Raw genomic sequence first — 21,035 nt, 5'->3', positions numbered from 1 at the left:
CTGGTCTGGGAAGATACCACATGCTGCGGAGCAACTAAGCCCGTGCACCACAACTATTGAGCCTGTGCTCTAGAGCCCGTGCGCCACAACTACTGAGCCTGCGTGCCTAGAGCCCGTGCGCCACGACTACTGAGCCTGCGTGCCTACAGCCCGTGCTCGGTAACAAGAGAAGTCACCGCAATGAGAAGCCCGCGCACCGCAACAAAGAGTAGCCCCCACTCACCGCAACTAGAGAAAGCCCGTGCACGGCAACGAAGACCCAATGCAGCCAAAAAAAATTAATTAATTAATTTTAAAAAAATCTTCCAACAAACAAAAGCCCAGGACCAGATGGATTCACAGGTGAATTCTATCAAACATTTACAGAAGAGCTAACACCTATCCTTCTCAAACTCTTCCAAAATATTGCAGAGGGAGGAACATTCCCAAACTCATTCTATGAGGTCACTATCACCCTGACACCAAAACCAGACAAAGATGTCACGAAAAAGGAAAACTACGGCCAATATCACTGATGAATAGAGATGCAAAAATCCTCAACAGAATACTAGTAAACAGAATCCAACAGCACACTAAAAGGATCATACACCATGATCAAGTGGGGTTTATCCCAGGAATGCAAGGATTCTTCAATATATGCAAATCAATCAATGTGATACATCATATTAACAAATGGAAGGATAAAAACCATATGATAATCTCAATAGATGCAGAAAAAGCTTTCGACAAAATTCAACACCCATTTATGATAAAAACCCTCCAGAAAGTAGGCACAGAGGGAACATACCTCAACATAATAAAGGCCATATATGACAAACCCACAGCCAACATCATTCTCAATGGTGAAAAAGTGAAACCATTTCCACTAAGATCAGGAAAAAGACAAGGCTGCCCACTCTCACCACTATTATTCAACATAGTTTTGGAAGTTTTAGCCACAGCAATCAGAGAAGAAAAATAAATAAAAGGAATCCAAATCGGAAAAGAAGTAAAACTGTCACTGTTTGCAGATGACGTGATACTATACATAGAGAATCCTAAAGATGCCACCAGAAAACTACTAGAGCTAATCAATGAATTTGGTAAAGTTGCAGGATACAAAATTTATGCACAGAAATCTCTTGCATTCCTATACACTAACAACGAAAGACCAGAAAGAGAAATTAAGGAAACACTCCCATTCACCACTGCAACAAAAAAAATAAAATACCTAGGAATAAACCTACCTAAGGAGACAAAAGACCTGTATGCAGAAAACTATGACACTGATGAAAGAAATTAAAGATGATACAAACAGATGGAGAGATATACCATGTTCTTGGATTGGAATAATCAATATGGTGAAAATGACTATACTACCCAAAGCAATCTACAGATTCAGTGCAATCCCTATCAAACTACCAATGGCACTTTTCACAGAACTAGAAAAACCATTTCACAATTTGTATGGAAACACAAAAGACCCCAAATAGCCAAAGCAATCTTGAGAACAAAAAACGGAGCTGGAGTAATCAGGCTCCTTGACTTCAGACTATACTACAAAGCTACAGTAATCAAGACAGTATGGCACTGGCACAAAAACAGAAATATATATCAATGGAACAGGATAGAAAGCACAGAGATAAACCCCCACACATATGGTCACCTTATCTTTGATAAAGGAGACAAGAATGTACAATGGAGAAAAGACAGCCTCTTCAATAAGTGGTGCTGGGAAAACTGGACAGCTACATATAAAAGAATGAAATTAAAACACTCCGTAACACCATACACACACACAAAAATAAACTCAAAATAGATTAAAGACCTAAGTGTAAGGCCAGACACTATAAAACTTAGAGGAAAGCATAGGCAGAACAGTCTATGACATAAATCACAGCAAGATCCTTTTTGACCCACCTCCTAGAGAAATAAAAAAATAAATAAACAAATGGGACCTAATGAAACTTAAAAGCTTTTGCACAGCAAAGGAAACCATAAATAAGATGAAAAGACAACCCTCAGAATGGGAGAAAATATTTGCAAACGAAGCAACTGAGAAGGATTAATCTCCAAAATATACAAGCAGCTCATGCAGCTCAATATCAAAAAAACAAACAACCCAATCCAATAATGGGCAGAAGACCTAAATAGACATTTCTCCAAAGAATATACACAGATTGCCAACAAACAGATGAAAGGATGCTCAACATCACTAATCATTAGAGAAATGCAAATCAAAACTACAATGAGGTATCACCTCACACCAGTCAGAGTGGCCATCATCAAAAAAATCTACAAACAATAAATGCTAGGGAGGGTGTGGAAAAAAGGGAACCCTCTCGCACTGTTGGTGGGAATGTAAATTGATACAGCCACTATGGTGAACAGTATGGAGGTTCCTTAAAAAACTAAAAATAGAACTACCATACGACCCAGCTATCTCACTACTGGGCATATACCCTGAGAAAATCATAATTCACAAAGAGTCATGTACCACAATGTTCACTTCAGCACTATTTACAATAGCCAGGACATGGAAGCAACTTAAGTGCCCATTGACAGATGAATGGATAAAGAAGATGTGGCATATATATACAAGGGAATATTACTCAGCCATAAAAGGAAACGAAATTGAGTTATTTGTAGTGACGTGGATGGACCTAGAGTCTGTCATACAGAGTGAAGTAAGTCAGAAAGAGAAAAACAAATACAGAATGCTAACACATATATATGGAATCTAAAAAAACAAAAATAAAAAGAAACAGTTCTGATGAACCTAGGGGCAGGACAGGAATAAAGACGCAGATTTAGAGAATAGACTTGAGGACACGGTGAGGGGGAAGGGCAAGCTGGGACTAAGTGAGAGAGTAGCATTACATATATACACTACCAAATGTAAAATAGATAGCTAGTGGGAAGCAGCTGCATAGCACAGGGAGATCAGCTCGGTGCTTTGTGACCACCTAGAGGGGTGGGATAGAGATGCAAGAGGGAGGGGATATGGGGATATATGTGTACATACAGCTGATTCACTTTGTTATATGGCAGAAACTAACACAACATTGCAAAGCAACTATACTCCAATAAAGATGTTAAAAAAAAAGCCAGACACAAAAAGGACAAATATTATATTATTCCACTTAAATTAGGTACCTATAATAGGCAAATTCATAGAGATAATAGGTAGAGTAGAGATTAACAGGGGCTGGGAGAAGTGGAATGGGGAGTTATTGCTTTATGGGTGGAGAGTTTTTGCTTGAAATGATGAAAAAGTTCTGGAAATAGGCAGTGGTGATAGCTACACAGTGTTGTAAATGTACTTAATGCCACTGCATTTTTACTTATAAAATGATTAAAATATGTATATTTTATCACAATTTTTTTTAATGTTAATGAGAGGCCTAAGAAAGATTTTTTTTTGGACAAAGCAATTATTCTTGCAAGAAATTGTCCTAAGGAAAATACAAGGAGGTATGTAAAGATTTAGTCACAAGGATGTTTTGTTAAGAGTAGTTTTACAAAACAAAGCGAGACAAAATAAAACAAAAATAAAGAATACAATTTTTTTTTTTTTGGCCACAACATGTGGCTTGTGGGATCTTAGTTCTCCGACCAGGGATTGAACCCGGGCCCTCAGCAGTGAAAGTGCAGAGTCCTGACCACTGGACCACCAGGGAATTCGCAAGAATACAATTTTAATGTCCCCAAACAAGCCTTGATGAAATATACTATGATGTATAACAGAGTGCCATAGAGAAAATTAGGAAAAGAACTATGTTCTTTTTAAGAAGAACACTTAATTACATGGAAAGACTAAGAGGAAATACTGAAAAATGTTAGTGGTGGTTATTTCTGGGTAGTGGGATTATAGATGATTTTTCTTTCTTTTATGTAATTTTTATGTTCTAAATTAATTACAGTAAATATGCACTTTTAATAAACTAAAAAAAAAAGTCAGCAAAAGTAATACACAATGTAAAAAATTAACAAACAGAAACCTCAATTAAAGAGTTGGGAGACCAGAAGGGGGCGCTCTCGTGCCCTGCAACTACAGCAGAGACCAACAGGCAGAAAAAAGACTCTTTTTTCCTGGCAAGGCCAATGAAAAGCCATGGACTCTTAGTTTACTATAGCCCTTCCAACTTCCTTTTCTTCTCTATAAAAGTGTTCTCCTCCCCTTGCCATTGGGGGACTTGCCCATGGCTCGCCATGGTTGTAGACCCCAAATTGCAATTCTCTGCTCATCCTGAATAAATCCATCTTTGCTGAAGAAATATCTGGTGGTCTATTTGTTTCAGGTCAACAATGATATTACTAAAATAAAGGAAAAAAATCACATGATTATCTCGATAGACACAGAAAAATTACTTAACAAAATCCACCACCCTTTCATGATAAAAACACTCAACAAACTAGCAATATAAGGGAAATTCCTCAACATGATAAAAAGAATCTATAAAACGCCCACAGTTAACCTCACACTTAATGATGAAAGACTGATTGCTTCCCCTTAAGGTAAATAACAAGACAAGAATATGCATTCTCACCACTTCTCTTCAACACTGTACTGAAGGTTATAGCCAGGTCAATCAGGCAAGAAAAAGGACAAAAAGGCATCCAGGTTGGAATGGAAGAAGTAAAAAATATCACTATTCAGATTCCATGATCTTATACATAGAAAATTCTAAATAAGGAATCCACAAAAAAAATCTACTAGAACTAATAAGCTTAGCAAGATTGCAGGATACAAGATCAATATATACAAAAATCAATTGTATTTCTATATACTGGCATTGAGCAATCCAAAAATAAAATCAAGAAAACAATTCCATTTACTGTAATGTCAAAAAGAATACAAAACTTAGAAATAAAATTAACAAAGGAAGTAAAGTCTTGCACATAGGAAACTATGAAACAACCTTGAATGAAATTTTAAAAGAATTAAATAAATGGAAAAGAAAAACATCCTGTGTTCATGGACTAGAAGACTTAATATTGTTAATATACAATATCCCCCAAGTTGATCTACAGATTCAATGCAATGACTAAGAAAATTCCAGTTGGATTTTTCTTCTTTATCCAGAAATTGACAAACAGATCCTAAAATTCATATGGAAATGCAAGAGACCTAAAAAGCCAAAACAATTTTGGGAAAAAAAACAGTTAAAGGACTCACAGTTCCCAATTTCAAAACTTACTACACAGCTGTAGTAAAAAAGACAGTGTGATACTGGCATAAGAACAGAAACATAAGTCAATAGAATAGAATTGTGAGTCAAGAAATAAACCCTAACATTTATAGTGAAGTGATTTTCAGCAAGGGTGCCAAGGCAATTCAATGAGTCAAAGACTGCTTTTTTTCAACAAATGGCACTGGGACAACTGGCTATCCACAAGTAAAAGAATGAAGCTGAAGCTTTTCCATACACCACACACAAAAACTAAGACAAAATGGTCCAGAAACCTAAATTTAAGCATTGAAACTATAAAACCCTTAGAAGAAAACATAGGACTAAATCTTCTTGACCTTGGATTAGGCAATGGCTTCTTAGATATGACATCAAAAGCACACACAACAAACGAAAAACATACAAAAACAAATATTAAAACTTCTGTGCTTCAAAGAACACCATCAAGAAAGTGAAAAAACAATCCACAGAACAGGAGAAAAATTTTGCAAATACTATATCTGATAAAGGATTAGTATCCAAAATATATAAAGAACCATTACAACTCAACAGTAATAAGATAAATAATCCAATTTTAAAAATGGGCAAAGGATTTGAATAGACATTTCTCCTAAGAAGATATACAAATGGCCAATAAGCATGTTAGGGAAATGCAAATCAAAACCACAACGAGATACCACTTCACATTCACTAGGGTGGCTATAATCAAAAAGAGAGATAATAACAAGTGTCACCGAGGATGTGGAGAAATTGGAACCATCACACACATTGCTGGTGGGAATGTAAAATGGTATGGTCTCTTTTTAAAATAGTTTGGCATTGCCCCAAAATGTTAAAGTTACATAAAGTTACCACATAACTCAGCAATTCCACTTCTAGCTAAATACCCAAAAGAATCAAAAACCACATCCACACAAAAAGTTGTATACGAATATCCATGGCAACATTATTCACAATAGCAAAAATGTGGAAACAACCCAAAATGCCTACCAATTGTTGAACAAAATGTTGTATATCCATACCATGGACTATTATTCAGCCATAGCAAGGAATGAAGTACTGTACCAATACACGCTACAACATGGATGAACCTTGAAAACAATATGCTAAATGAAATAAGGCAGACACAAAAGACCACATATTGTATCACTCCATTTAGATAAAATATCCATAATAGGCAAATCCATAGAAACAGAAAAGTAGATTAGTGATTGCCTAGGGTTGGGAGTAGGGAAAAATGGGGAGTAACTACTAATGGATGTGGGGCTTCTTTCTGGGGTGATGAAAGTGTTATGGAGTTAAGACTGTGATGATGGTTGCATGGCTTTGTGAATATACTAAAAAACACTAATGGGTGAAGTTTCTGGTATGTGAATTCTATCTCTAGATAGATGAAAGGAAAAAGGAATGAAAAAAGGAAAGGAAGAAAAGAAGGAAGAAGATAGATCAGATAGATGGAAGGAAGGGAGGGAAGGATGGAAGAAGGAAGAAAAGATAAACAAAGCCAGTCAGTCAGCCATGAGTCAGTATGGCTCACCTGAGTTTTTGATCAAAAGCAATAAAACCTGCTTATCATATTAAATTCAAACTTCTCCCAAGCTTGAAAGATTCACCATGATCTTGCCTCACACAAACTTATTCACTTCTTGATTCCAGCACAAACCTAGCCAGTCTGATCTCCATGGCAGGCTTATTTTCACCTGAATGGTATTGCTTATAGTGTTACCTAACTCTGAATAACTTTCCTCTGGCCCTCCATGTTTCTAATTTTGCTTTCATTTTTTAGAAGTCAAAAATCAAGTATTGCCTACTTTGAAGCTGCCTTTAAACTACCACATATAGATAACATTACAGGCTCTCTGAGTGTAAGCTCTTTGAGAAAAGAAGCATTATGCTTCTTTATTACCTTTCAGAGATCCTAACACATGCTAAATACTTGTCATTCAGATGATCCACTCACTTAAATTGCTTTTCAAAAATACCTCCTATTGATAAGTTTCAATGGATAGGTCGGACTGATATGTAATCATTATGGGTACTCAACCCCATCATAAATGAATGTGTGGCTGAGAGTGCTAGCTATCCACCCTAACCCAATCTCCCCTTCTTCCATAGTATCTGGATGTACGAGTGCTCAACCGCGCTACATTTTGCAGACTTCTTTATGAATAGGTGTGGCCATGAGACCAAGATCCTCCAATAAAATGTGGGTGAAGTGATGTATGCAACTTCCAGGCCTGGCCAATAAAATTTCCCATAATTGTTTCTCCATGCTCTCTCCCCTCTTCCTGTGAGTAGTAATGGCAATGAAAGAGCACCTTGGAAGCCATGTTTTGAAGATGACAGAGCCTGTTGTCAGCCTAAATCCCTGAATAATCACATGGAGGAGAGCTACCTACTGACTTGAATATTTGCTCTCCTCTGTTTATTCCTTTAAGTAAACTTCTATTGTGTTTGAGATTATTTCTGTTAGCAGTCTAGCATACCCTTTAGTGTCCTCCTAAAGGATTTTTTTCAGTGATTCCCCCACTGCCTACAAAGTAACATTCAAACTCCTGACCTATCCCAATCTACCTTACTGATTTTTTCCCTCAATTACTTCACTTCATTCACTCTACAATTCTACTAGACAGAACATGGTCCTACATATATTCCACATTTACCTCTGTGTTTGGTTACACTGATCCCTTCACCTACAATGGTATTTCATTCCATCTCCATACATCTAAAATTCACCAATTTCAAGACCTACAAATGCCACTTCTTCCATGCAGCCTTCTCTGTTCCTCCAACTTATCCCTATTATAAATCCTGGTGAGACTTAATATTTCTCTAATAAATTGTCTCATTTGTTTTTCTTTTGCCAATGAATATGCTTTTTTGTTTGTTTTTGTTTTTAAATTTTTTATTTATTTTTGGCTGCGTTGGGTCTTTGTTGCTGCACATGGGCTTTCTCTAGTTGCAGCAAGCGGGGGCTACTCTTCGTTGAGGTGCGCGTGCTTCTCACTGCAGTGGCTTCTCTTGTTGCAGAGTACGGGCTCTAGGTGCGTGGGCTTCAGTAGTTGTGGTGTGTGGGCTCAGCAGTTGTGGCGTGTGGGCTCTAGGGTGCACAGGCTTCAGTAGTTGTGGCTCGCGGCCTCAGTAGTTGTGGCTCATGGGCTCTAGAGTGCAGGCTCAGTAGTTGTGGCACACAGGCTTAGTTGCTCCGTGGCATGTGGGATCTTCCCAGACCAGGGATTGAACCGGTGTCCCCTGCACTAGCAGGTGGATTCCCAACTACTGCACCACCAGGGAAGTCCTTGAATATGTTTTAATACCTACCAGTCCATATACTTTTAAGGGCAGGATTCTTATCTTATTCAGCTTTATATAGTCTTGAGCACCTAGCACAGTATCTTTCACAGAGCAGGAATTCAGTAAATATTTGTTAAATATAAAAGAAAAATGAATTAATGGAATATCAATTCTAAGTATTCCCACTATCATTCTTACATTAATAATATCCACTATCAATCTCAGCCCAATCTCTGTCCTTATTAGTAGAGTTGGATTTGATGTGATTTTATCATTTGGAACACAATAACAGTGGAGCTCATAATGAAATCATACCTGGCAGTATCCAATTTTGGGATTCCTGAATGCATAAGCAGTGAGTACCCGCCTCAGAGCAGATATGCCAGTGTCACTCTGAAAGGCTGGATGCTCAGGCAGGGAGCGACGCAAATCACGTTCAATTTCTTCAGTAGCCAAGTTGCAGGTCCCTAAAGACTGCTCAACCACTTCAGCATAATAGCCAGGATTAGCAGCCATGTCGTTAACAGCACCTGTACAGATGATCACATTAATATACAAAAGAAGAGGAACATAACAAAGCTACTACTTGCCTATATACATGAAGAACTGGATTACTTTTAAATTAAGCTTTATGCTCAAGTGTTATCTGAGTACAAACAAATAAAAGGAAAAGCTTCACACTAGAATCTATAACATCAGGACAGCAATCTTATCCAAAAGAATAACATTTTCATGAACTGTCTTTTCCCCTTAAATTTCTTCTGACACTAGAGATTCCCACCCCGTCCCTTGCAGTTAGCTATTGCCTAATAAACTAATCTGCTCAGACAATGGATGTATGGATATATAGGTAAGTACACATAACTACCGTACTCTCTGTGACTAGTCTGAACTCATGATAAGACTTAGTCCTAGCCATCTTTGTAATTATTTTTATTTAGCTTAGTACATAACTCCTAGAAGGGGCATAGTTAATGTCTGTTAAATGAATAAAGTGAATAAATGTAATACCTGAAAAAAGCATCCAGAGCTCTCCTCTTAAGGTCTCTGGAATCCCTCTTACAACCAGATCTTGAGTCTTTTTGGTCCGAAACATGCTAACACCACGCCCACATTCTGTAAACAGGATGTTCCAGGACTGTTCCTTCATCTTTTCTTTCAACTATAACAAAAAAATCAAAGCAACTAAACATGGTGAGAAATTAACTTAATTTGAAATTAAGTTTCAAATAACTCGATAACTCTCTTCACCATGAAACAATACCTATGGAAAACAAGAACATAGAAAGTCAAAATCAGTATTCACAGATGGGCTAAACACTGGACCACTGTCATCACAAAAATCTTTAAAATCCGTGGGAGCATAACAGGTTTAATTTACTATTTTAGTTCTTAGCTAAACTCATATTAAAATGGGAAAACCATGACACCTAGGAGGTAAAGCTTTGAACCATCATTCTCACCAATCACCCCAATTAGGATTGACTGTTAGAAATCTATGCAAATAAAACCCAAGGTTCAACTTTCATCTTAATTCTTGATAACAGTCCTATTTTGTAATGGAACCAAACACGTCACACAGTAGTACCTGCTAGAAAACCTTTTCAAGCTCAAAAAGAAGAGTTTTCAGTCTGATCTAAGATTTTTATTTTTGATCAACTGTTTCAATCTATAGATTTAAATATTTTGTTTTCCTACCGTTTTGGAATTAAGAGTCTCCAAATCCTGAGGGTGAAATACTGTCATTAAGGCTTCAGTGTTCACAGTTTTGCTGCATTCTTTCTGACATATCAAAGATTGTACCTCAATATCATCAGAGGGGTCTACAGACTCAGAACTAATAGGAACCTGAAAAAGAAAGAATATAATTGTCCCAAATGTATGCCTGAAAGTTTCTGCAAAAAGAAAAAGTGCTAATGTTTTATCTGTCATTTACAAACCACAATTTATATACATAATAAATATTAAAGCAATGTCTCAGAAGAACATTGTTTGTCCACCAAAATTAGAGGTGTCAACAAACTAATGTCCAGAACATCAAGCTCAGGACCTTAGTGAATGAATTCCCCTACTTGGGCAATAAAATACAGGCAAAACATTAAAAAAACAAAAACAAAAAAACAGGTCAGAACATTGGAAATTAACCAAAGGCACAGAATGAACTGAAAAGTATCGATTCAAAAAAAACTAATGAACCTCAGTAAGAACACCAGTCTGTGAAGTTTTAACTTGAGGTTATTCCCATCCTCCCTCCCTTCCAAGCTCAGAGGTATGGTAGCCATGAAAGTCAGCATTATCACAGCCAATGGATCTTTTGGAGCTTCATTAAAAGCCCCATCCCCAGAACACAGTCAATATTTTCACCAAACTAGCAGCTACCTGGAAAATCTCCATTCCTAGGGTGTTGTTATATTTGATTTGACTCAGAGCTCAGCTCTATGTAAAAAGTCCTTTCCCCCAGGCATACCAAGAAAACCATAGCAATCTTCTGATAATATCACAGCTGCCTAAGGCTGTTATTTCAATTTGGGGCAAACAAGAGCCTGGCTAAAAATTTAAAAGGAAGACCTTGAAAACCAGATGGTCATAGGGGAACTTTGAAAGGTTCCAACATATTCTTGGGGATCTGAAAGTATGCATGAGTATACAAGACTGTGAACCTACCCAGGAAAGAAATGGGACAGGAGAAGGCCCCAGTCATTCACCTCTGGAAATAAGAAATGAAAACTAAGGCTAATTTATAAACTTCCTAAAGTATGAAGTATACCTTCACACAAAGATCCTCTTGGCAAAAGATGGAGAACTTACTGGTTCAAGGCATTTAAGGAAATCTTCTGGCCCATCATTGGCTGACCACTGATTTATACTGACTCAGGGGGGTGATCTGAGGAAGCTATGCTTAAAAATACAAACATGGGCTTCCCTGGTGGCGCAGTGGTTAGGAATCCACCTGCCAATGCAGGGGACACGGGTTCAGGCCCTGGTCTGGGAAGATCCCACATGCCGCGGAGCAACTGGGCCCGTGAGCCACAACTACTGAGCCTGCGCGTCTGGAGCCTGTGCTCCACAACAAGAGAGGCCACGATAGTGAGAGGTCCGCGCACCGCGATGAAGAGTGGCCCCCGCTTGCCGCAACTAGAGAAAGCCCTTGCACAGAAACGAAGACCCAACACAGCCAAAAATTAATTAATTAATTAATTAAAAAAAAAATACAAACAGGAACTAAAAAAAAAAAAAAAAAAGCAATCAACAAAAAAAATGTCCGAGAAGGGTCTTACTTCTTAGATTTTTTAAAATTAGGAATGGAAAGCAGCTATTATATATATATTCAAAGAACTAAAGGAAACTGTTTAAAAAAATAAAGGACCAAGTTTAAAAGTGGGCAAAATATCTAAGCAGAGACCTCACCAAAGAAGATATAAAGACGACAATCATATGAAAAGATGCTCAACATCATATGTCATTAGGTAATTGCAAATTTAAACAATGAGATACCATTTCACATCTATTAAAATTGTTAAAATCCAGAACACTGATAACACCAAGTGCTACTAGGGATGTGGAATAAGAAGAACTCTTATTCATTGCTGGCGGGAATACAAAGCAATACAGTACTTTAAGAGATGGTATGACAGTTTCTTATAAAGCTAAACATAGTCTTACCATATGATTCAGCAACTGTGCTCCTAAGTATGTACCATAATGAGTTGAAAACTTATGTCCACACAAAAACCTGCACATGAATGTTTATAGCAGCTTTATTCATAATTACCAAAAACTGGAAGCAACTAAGGTGTCCTTCAATAGGTGAATGGATAAACACTGGTATATCCAGAGAATGGAATATTTTTCAGCAATAAAAAGAAATAAACTATCAACACAACAAAGAGCTGGTTTTTTTGAAAAGATAAACAAAATTGACAAACCTTTAGCTAGATTTACCATGAAAAAAAGAGAGAGGATTCAAACATAAAATTAGAAATGAAAGAGGAGACTTTATGCCTGATGACACAGAAATTAAAAGGATCATAAGACATTACTTTGACCAATTATATGCCAACAAATGGGATGACACAGAAGAAATGGACAAATTCCTAGAGACATACAATCTACCAAGACTTAATCATAAAACATAGAAAATCTGAACACAACCAATAATATGTAAGGAAACTGAATCTAATACAAAACCTCTCAACAACAACAACAAAAAGCCCTGGACCAGATGGCGTCATGGGTAAAATCTACCAAACATGTAAAGAAGAACTAACGCTAATCCTCAAACTCTTGCAAAAAATTAAATAGGAGGGAACACACCCAAACTCATTTTACAAGGCCAGCAGTCCCCTGAAACCAAATCCAGATGGGAACACTACAAGAAAAGAAAACCACAGGCCAAAATCCCTGATGCATACAGATGCAAAAATTCTTAACAAAATACTAGCAAACTGAATTCAACAGCACATTAAAAGGATCATACACCATGATCAACTGGGATTTATCCCTGGGAGGCAAGGATGGTTCAAAATATACAAATCAACAAAATGTGATACACCACATTAATAGAATGAAAGGTAAAAATCATATGATCATTTCAATAGATGCAGAAAAATTATTTGACAAATATTCAACATCCTTTCATAATAAAAACTCTCAATAAAGTGGGTATAGAAGAAACATACCTCAATATAATAAAGGCCATATATGACAAGCCCAAAGTTAACATCATACTCCATGGTGAAAGGTTGAAAGCTTTCTCTCTAAGATCAGGAACAAGATAAGGGTGCCCACTCTCACCACTACTTTTCAACAAAGTACCAAAAATCCTAGCCAGAGAAACTAAACAAGAAAAACAAACAAAAGGCATCTAACTCAGAAAGAAAGTAAAACTGTCTGTTTGCTGATGACACGATCTTGTATAGAGAAAATCCTTAAGACTCTACCAAAAAACTGTTAGAACTAATCAACAAACTCAGTAAACTTTCAGGATACAAAATCAGTTGTGTTTCTATACACTAAAAATGAACTATCTGAAAAAAAAATAAAGAAAACAATCTCATTTACATTAACATCAAAAACAATAAAATACTTATGAATAAATTAACAAAGAAAGTGAAAATCTATACACCAAAACTGATAAAACACTGATGAAAGAAACTGATGAAGACACAAATGAATGGAAAGATAACTTGTGTTCATGGATCAAAAGAATTAATATTGTGGGACTTCCCTGGTGGCACAGTGGTTAAGAATATGCCTGCCAATGCACGGGACACGGGTTCGAGCCCTGGTCCAGGAAGATCCCACTGCCACAGAGCAACTAGGGCCATGTGCCACAACTACTAAGCCTGCACTCTAGAGCCCGTGAGCCACAAACTACTGAGCCCGCGTGCCACAACTACTGCAGCCCACGCGCCTAGAGCCTCTGCTCTGAAACAAGAGAGGCCACCACAATGAGAAGTCCGCGCACCACAATGAAGAGTAGCCCCCACTCGCTGCAACTAGAGAAAGCCCACGTGCAGTGACGAAGACCCAACACAGCCAAAAAATAGGTAAATAAATAAATTTATTAAAAAAAAGAATTAATATTGTTAAAATGTCTATGCTGAAGGGTGGAGTCAAGATGGCGTACTAGGAGGACGTGGAATTTGCGGCACCTCACAACTAGGGCACCTACCAGGCACTGGTGAGGGACTACAGACACCTAAGGGGACAGGAGGAACCCCCAGACACCAGGTTGTGGGATCTTGGTTCCCAGGCCAGAGGTCAGGGCCGAGTTCCTGTGGTGGGAGCTCTGAGTCCAAACCACTGGATTAACAGAGAACCTCACACCCCAGGGAATATCAATCGGAGTGAGGCCTCCCAGAGGTCCTCATCTCAGCACCAAGACCCAGCTCTGTCTAACTGCCTGCAAACTCCAGTGCTGGACGTCTCAGGCCAAACAACCAGTAAGACAGGAATACAACATCACCCATCAAAAAAAAAAAAAAAAAAAAAGAAATGACAAAAAAAATTTGTTACAGATAAAGGAGCAAGGTAAAAACCTACAAGACCAAATAAATGAAGATGAAATAGGCAACCTACCTGAAAAAGAATTCAGAGTAATGACAGTAAAGATGATCCAAAATCTCAGAAACAGAATGGAGAAAATACAAGAAACATTTAACAAGGATCTAGAAGAACTAAAGAGCAAACAAACAGTGATGAACAATACAATTACTGAAATTGAAAATACTCTAGAAGGAATCAATAACAGAATAACTGAGGCAGAAGAACGGATAAGTGAGCTGGAAGATAAAATGGTGGAAATAACTGCCAGGGAGCAGAATAAAGAAAAAAGAATAAAAAGAATTGAGGACAGTCTCAGAGACATCTGGGACAACATTAAACGCACCAACATTCGAATTATAGGGGTCCCAGAAGAAGAAGAGAAAAAGAAAGGGTCTGAGAAAATATCTGAAGAGATTATAATCGAAAAGTAACCTAACATGGGAAAGGAAATAGTCAATCAAGTCCAAGAAGCACAGAGAGTACCATACAGGATAAACCAAAGAGAAACGTGCCAAAACACATATTAATCAAACTATCAAAAATTAGATACACGGCTTCCCTGGTGGCGCAGTGGTTGAGAATCTGCCTGCCAATGCAGGGGACACAGGTTCGAGCCCTGGTCTGGGAAGATCCCACATGCCACAGAGCAACTAGGCCCGTGAGCCACAATTACTGAGCCTGCGCGTCTGGAGCCTGTGTTCTGCAACAAGAGAGGCTGCGATAGTGAGAGGCCCGCTCACCACGATGAAGAGTGGCCCCCACGTTCCGCAACTAGAGAAAGCCCTTCACAGAAACGAAGACCCAACACAGCCATAAATAAATAAATTAAATAAATAAAAATTAAAAAATATATATCCATGGACTCCCATATGCCTATGTAATAATCCACGAGCTCATTCTATTAAAAAAAAATTAGATACAAAAAAAAATACTGAAAGCAGCAAGGGAAAAGCAACAAATAACATACAAGGGAATCCCCATAAGGTTAAGAGCTCATTTTTCAGCAGAAACTCTGCAAGCCAGAAAGGAGTGGCAGGACATATTTAAAGTGATGAAAGGGACAGGAACCAAGAGAGCGGAGTAGAAGGACGTGCTCTCACTTCCTCTTGTGAGAACACCAGAATCACAACAAGCTGCTGCACAATCATTGACAGGAAGACACTGAAACTCACCAAAAAAGATACCCCACATCCAAAGACAAAGGAGAAGCCACAATGAGACGATAGGAGGGGCGCAATCTCAGTAAAATCAAATCCCATACTTGCTGGGAGGGTGACTCACAGACTAGAGAACACTTATACCACAGAAGTCCACCCACTGGAGCGAAGGTTCTGAGCCTTACGTCAGGTTCCCAACCTGGGGGTCCGGCAACGGGAGGAGGAATTCCTAGAGAATCAGACTTTGAAGGCTAGTGGGATTTGATTGCAGGACATCAACAGGACTGGGGGAAACAGAGACTCCACTCTTGGAGGGCACACACAAAGTAGTGTGTGCATCAGGACCCAGGGGAAGGAGCAGTGACCTCAGGGGAGACTGAACCAGACCTACCTGCTAGTGTTGGAGGGTCTCCTGCAGAGGCGGGCGGTGGCTGTGGCTCACCGTGGGGACAAGGACACTGGCGGCAGAAGTTCTGGGAAGTACTCCTTGGCGTGAGTCCTCCCAGAGTCTGCCGTTAGCCCCACCAAAGAGCCCAGGTAGGCTCCAGTGTTAGGTTGCCTCAGGCCAAACAACCAACAGGGAGGGAACCCAGCCCCACCCATCAGCAGACAAGAAGATTAAAGTTTTGCTAAGCTCTGCCAACCAGAGCAACACCCAGCTCTACCCACCACCAGTCCCTCCCATCAGGAAACTTGCACAAACCTCTTAGATAGCCTCATCCACCAGAGGGCAGACAGCAGAAGCATGAAGAACTACAATCCTGCAGCCTGTGGAACAAAAACCACATTCACAGAAAGCTAGACAAGATGAAAAGTCAGAGGGCTATGTACCAGATGAAGGAACAAGATAAAACCCCAGAAAAACAACTAAATGAAGTGGAGGTAGGCAACCTTCCAGAAAAAGAATTCAGAATAATGATAGTGAAGATGATCCAGGACCTCGGAAAAAGAATGGAGGCAAAGATCGAGAAGATGCAAGAAATGTTTAACCAGAGAAGGACCAGAGAAAATATTTGAAGATATTATAGTCTAAAACTTCCCTAACATGGGAAAGGAAATAGCCACCCAAGTCCAGGAAGCCCAGAGAGCCCCACACAGGATAAACCCAAGGAGAAACACGCCGAGACACACAGTAATCAAACTGGCAAAAATTAAAGACAAATAAAAATTATTGAAGGCAGCAAGGGAAAAACGACAAATAACATACAGGGGAACTCCCATAAGGTTAACAGCTGATTTCTCAGCAAAAACTCTACAAGCCAGAAGGGAGTGGCATGATATACTTAAAGTGATGAAAGGGAAGAACCTACAACCAAGATTACTCTATCCAGCAAGGATCTCATTCAGATTCGATGTTTGGTAATTGCAATCATTGTTGCTTTTGTTGTGGTCATCCATGTACAATGCTTGGTGTCAGTCGATTTACCTCTTGTAAAAATAAAATACAGTGTGTGTGTGTGAAAAAAAAAAAAAAAAAAAAAAACTCTACAAGCCAGAAGGGAGTGGCATGATATAATTAAAGTGATGAAAGGGAAGAACCTACAACCAAGATTACTCTAGCCAGCAAGGATCTCATTCAGATTCGATGGAGAAATCAAAAGCTTTACAGACAAGCAAAAGCTAAGAGAATTCATTGCCACCAAACCAGCTCTACAACAAATGCTAAAGGAACTTCTCTAAGTGGGAAACACAAGACAAGAAAAGGACCTACAAAAACAAACCAAAACAATTAAGAAAATGGTCATAGGATCATACATATTGATAATTACCTTAAACGTGAATGGATTAACTGCTCCAACCAAAAGACACAGGCTTGCTGAATTGATACAAAAATAAGACCCATATATATGCTGTCTACAAGAGACCCACTTCAGACCTAGGGACACATACAGACTGAAAGTGAGGAGATGGAAAAAGATATTCCATGCAAATGGAAATCAGAAGAAAGCTGGAGTAGCAATACTCATATCAGATAAAATAGACTTTAAAATAAAGAATGTTACAAGAGACAAGGAAGGACACTACATAATGATCAAGGGATCAATCCAAGAAGAAGATATAACAATTTTAAATATATATGCACCCAACATAGGAGCACCTCAATACATAAGGCAACTGCTAACAGCTCTAAAAGAGGAAATCGACAGTAACACATTAATAGTGGGGGACTTTAACAGCTCACTTACACCAATGGACAGATTATCCAAAAGGAAAATAAATAAGGAAACAGAAGCTTTAAATGACACAATAGACCAGACAGAAGTAATTGATATTCATAGGACATTCCATCCAGAAACAGCAGATTACACTTTCTTCTCAAGTGCGTACGGAACATTCTCCAGGATAGATCACATCTTCGGCCACAAATCAAGCCACAGTAAATTTAAGAAAACTGAAATCATATCAAGCATCTTTTCTGACCACAACGTTATGAGATTAGAAGTGGTGAATTACAGGGAAAAAAACTTAAAACACACAAACATATGGAGGCTAAACAATACATTACTAAATAACCAAGAGATCACTGAAGAAATCAAAGAGGAAATCAAAAAATACCTAGAAAGAAATGACAGAGAAAACACAATGATCCAAAACCTATGGGATGCAGCAAAAGCAGTTCTAAGAGGGAAGTTTATAGCTATACAAGCCTACCTCAAGAAACAAGAAAAATCTCAAATAAACAATCTAACCTTACACCTAAAGGAACTAGAGAAAGAAGAACAAACAAAACCCAAAGTTACCAGAAGGAAAGAAATCATAAAGATCACAGCAGAAATAAATGAAATAGAAAAAAAGAAAACTATAGCAAAGATCAATAAAACTAAGAGTTGGTTCTTTGAGAAGATAAACAAAATTCATAAACCATTAGCCAGACTCATCAAGAAAAAGGGGGAGAGGACTTAAATCAATAAAATTCGAAATGAAAAAGGAGAAGTTACAACAGACACTACAGAAATACAAAGCATCCTGAGAGACTACTACAAGCAACTGTATGCCAATAAAATGGACAACCGGGAAGAAATGGACAAATTCTTAGAAAGGTATAACCTTCCAAGACTGAACCAGGAAGAAATAGAAAATATGAACAGGCCAAACACAAGTGATGAAATTGAAACTGTGATTAAAAATCTTCCAACAAACAAAAGTCCAGGACCAGATGGCTTCACAGGTGAATTCTATCAAACAATTAGAAAAGAGCTAACACCCATCCTTCTCAAACTCTTCCAAAAAACTGCAGAGGAAGGAACACTCCCAAACTCATTCTATGAGGCCACCATCACCCTGATACCAAAACCAGACAAAGATACTACAAAAAAAGAAAATTACAGACCAATATCACTGATGAATATAGATGCAAAAATCCTCAACAAAATACTAGTAAACAGAATCCAACAGCACACTAAAAGGATCATACACCATGATCAAGTGGGGTTTATCCCAGGAATGCAAGGATTCTTCAATATATGCAAATCAATCAATGTGATACATCATATTAACAAATGGAAGGATAAAAACCATATGATAATCTCAATAGATGCAGAAAAAGCTTTCGACAAAATTCAACACCCATTTATGATAAAAACCCTCCAGAAAGTAGGCACAGAGGGAACATACCTCAACATAATAAAGGCCATATATGACAAACCCACAGCCAACATCATTCTCAATGGTGAAAAAGTGAAACCATTTCCACTAAGATCAGGAAAAAGACAAGGCTGCCCACTCTCACCACTATTATTCAACATAGTTTTGGAAGTTTTAGCCACAGCAATCAGAGGAGAAAAAGAAATAAAAGGAATCCAAATCGGAAAAGAAGTAAAACTGTCACTGTTTGCAGATGACGTGATACTATACATAGAGAATCCTAAAGATGCCACCAGAAAACTACTAGGGCTAATCAATGAATTTGGTAAAGTTGCAGGATACAAAATTAATGCACAGAAATCTCTTGCATTCCTATACTGTAATGATGAAAAATCTGAAAGAGAAATTAAGGAAACACTCCCATTACCATTGCAACAAAAAGAATAAACTACCTAGGAATAAACCTACCAAGGGAGACAAAAGACTTGTATGCAGAAAACAATAAGACACTGATGAAAGAAATTAAAGATGATACTAACAGATAGACATACACCATGTTCTTGGATTGGAAGAATCAAGATTATGAAAATGACTATACTACCCAAAGCAATCTACACATTCAGTGGAATCCCTATCAAATTACTAATGGCATTTTTTACGGAACTAGAACAAAAAGTCTTAAAATTTGTATGGAGACACAAAAGACCCCGAATAGCCAAAGCAGTCTTGAGGGGAAAAAACGGAGCTGGAGGAATCAGACTCCCTGACTTCAGACTATACTACAAAGCAACAGTCATCAAGACAATATGGTACTGTCACAAAAACAGAAACATAGATGGAATGGAACATAATGGAACAAGATAGAAAGCCCAGAGATAAACCCACGCACCCATGATCAACTAATCTATGACAAAGGAGGCAAGGATATACAATGGAGAAAAGACAGTCTCTTCAATAAGTGGTGCTGGGAAAACTGGACAGCTACATGTAAAAGACTGAAATTAGAACTCCATAACACCAAACACAAAAATAAACTCAAAATGGATTAAAGACCTAAATGTAAGACCGGACACTATAAAACTCTTAGAGGAAAACATAGGAAGAACACTGTTTGACATAAATCACAGCAAGATCTTTTTTGATCCAGCTCCTAGAGTAATGGAAAAAAAACCAAAAATAAACAAATGGGACCTAATGAAACTTAAAAGCTTTTGCACAGCAAAGGAAACCATAAACAAGAAGAAAAGACAACCGTTAGAATGGGAGAAAATATTTGCAAATGAATCAATGGACAAAGGATTAATCTCCAAAATATATAAACAGCACATGCAGCTCAATATTAAGAAAAACAACCCAATCCAAAAATGGGCAGAAGACCTAACTAGACATTTTTCCAAAGAAGACATACAGATGGCCAAGAAGCACATGAAAAGCTGGTCAACATCACTAATTATTAGAGAACTGCAAATCAAAACTACAATGAGGTATCACCTCACACCAGTTAGAATGGGCAGCATCAGAAAATCTACAAACAACAAATGCTGGAGAGGGTGTGGAGAAACGGGAACCCTCTTGCACTGTTGGTGGGAATGTAAATTGATACAGCCACTATGGAGAACAGTACGGAGGTTTCCTAAAAAACTAAAAATAGAATTACCATATGACACAGCAATCCCACTACTGGGCATATACCCTGAGCAAACCATAATTCAAAAAGACACATGCAACCCAATGTTCACTGCAGCATGATTTACAATAGCCAGGTCATGAAAGCAACCTA

At 38.1% G+C, this 21,035-nt stretch overlaps 1 protein-coding gene across 4 annotated transcripts in view; it reads right to left on the bottom strand.

Annotated features, from left to right (window-relative positions):
* Positions 1-21,035, bottom strand: part of TBC1D8B (TBC1 domain family member 8B) — a 79,957-nt gene that overhangs the window by 25,164 nt on the left and 33,758 nt on the right. For all 4 annotated transcript variants that reach the window (XM_059910943.1, XM_059910944.1, XM_059910945.1 and 1 more), the window contains exons 8-10: positions 10,164-10,313; positions 9,477-9,627; positions 8,781-8,995 (exon numbers count right to left, since the gene is read on the bottom strand). In XM_059910943.1, coding sequence (XP_059766926.1) covers positions 8,781-8,995; positions 9,477-9,627; positions 10,164-10,313 — 516 coding nt within the window. The remainder of the gene's footprint in view (positions 1-8,780; positions 8,996-9,476; positions 9,628-10,163; positions 10,314-21,035) is intronic.

Source organism: Balaenoptera ricei, chromosome X (genome assembly GCF_028023285.1).
Source record: "Balaenoptera ricei isolate mBalRic1 chromosome X, mBalRic1.hap2, whole genome shotgun sequence".
In the NCBI taxonomy this organism is placed as follows: Eukaryota; Metazoa; Chordata; class Mammalia; order Artiodactyla; family Balaenopteridae; genus Balaenoptera; species Balaenoptera ricei.
Note: the sequence above shows the minus strand (reverse complement) of the source record. Positions and strands in the feature narration are given on the sequence as shown.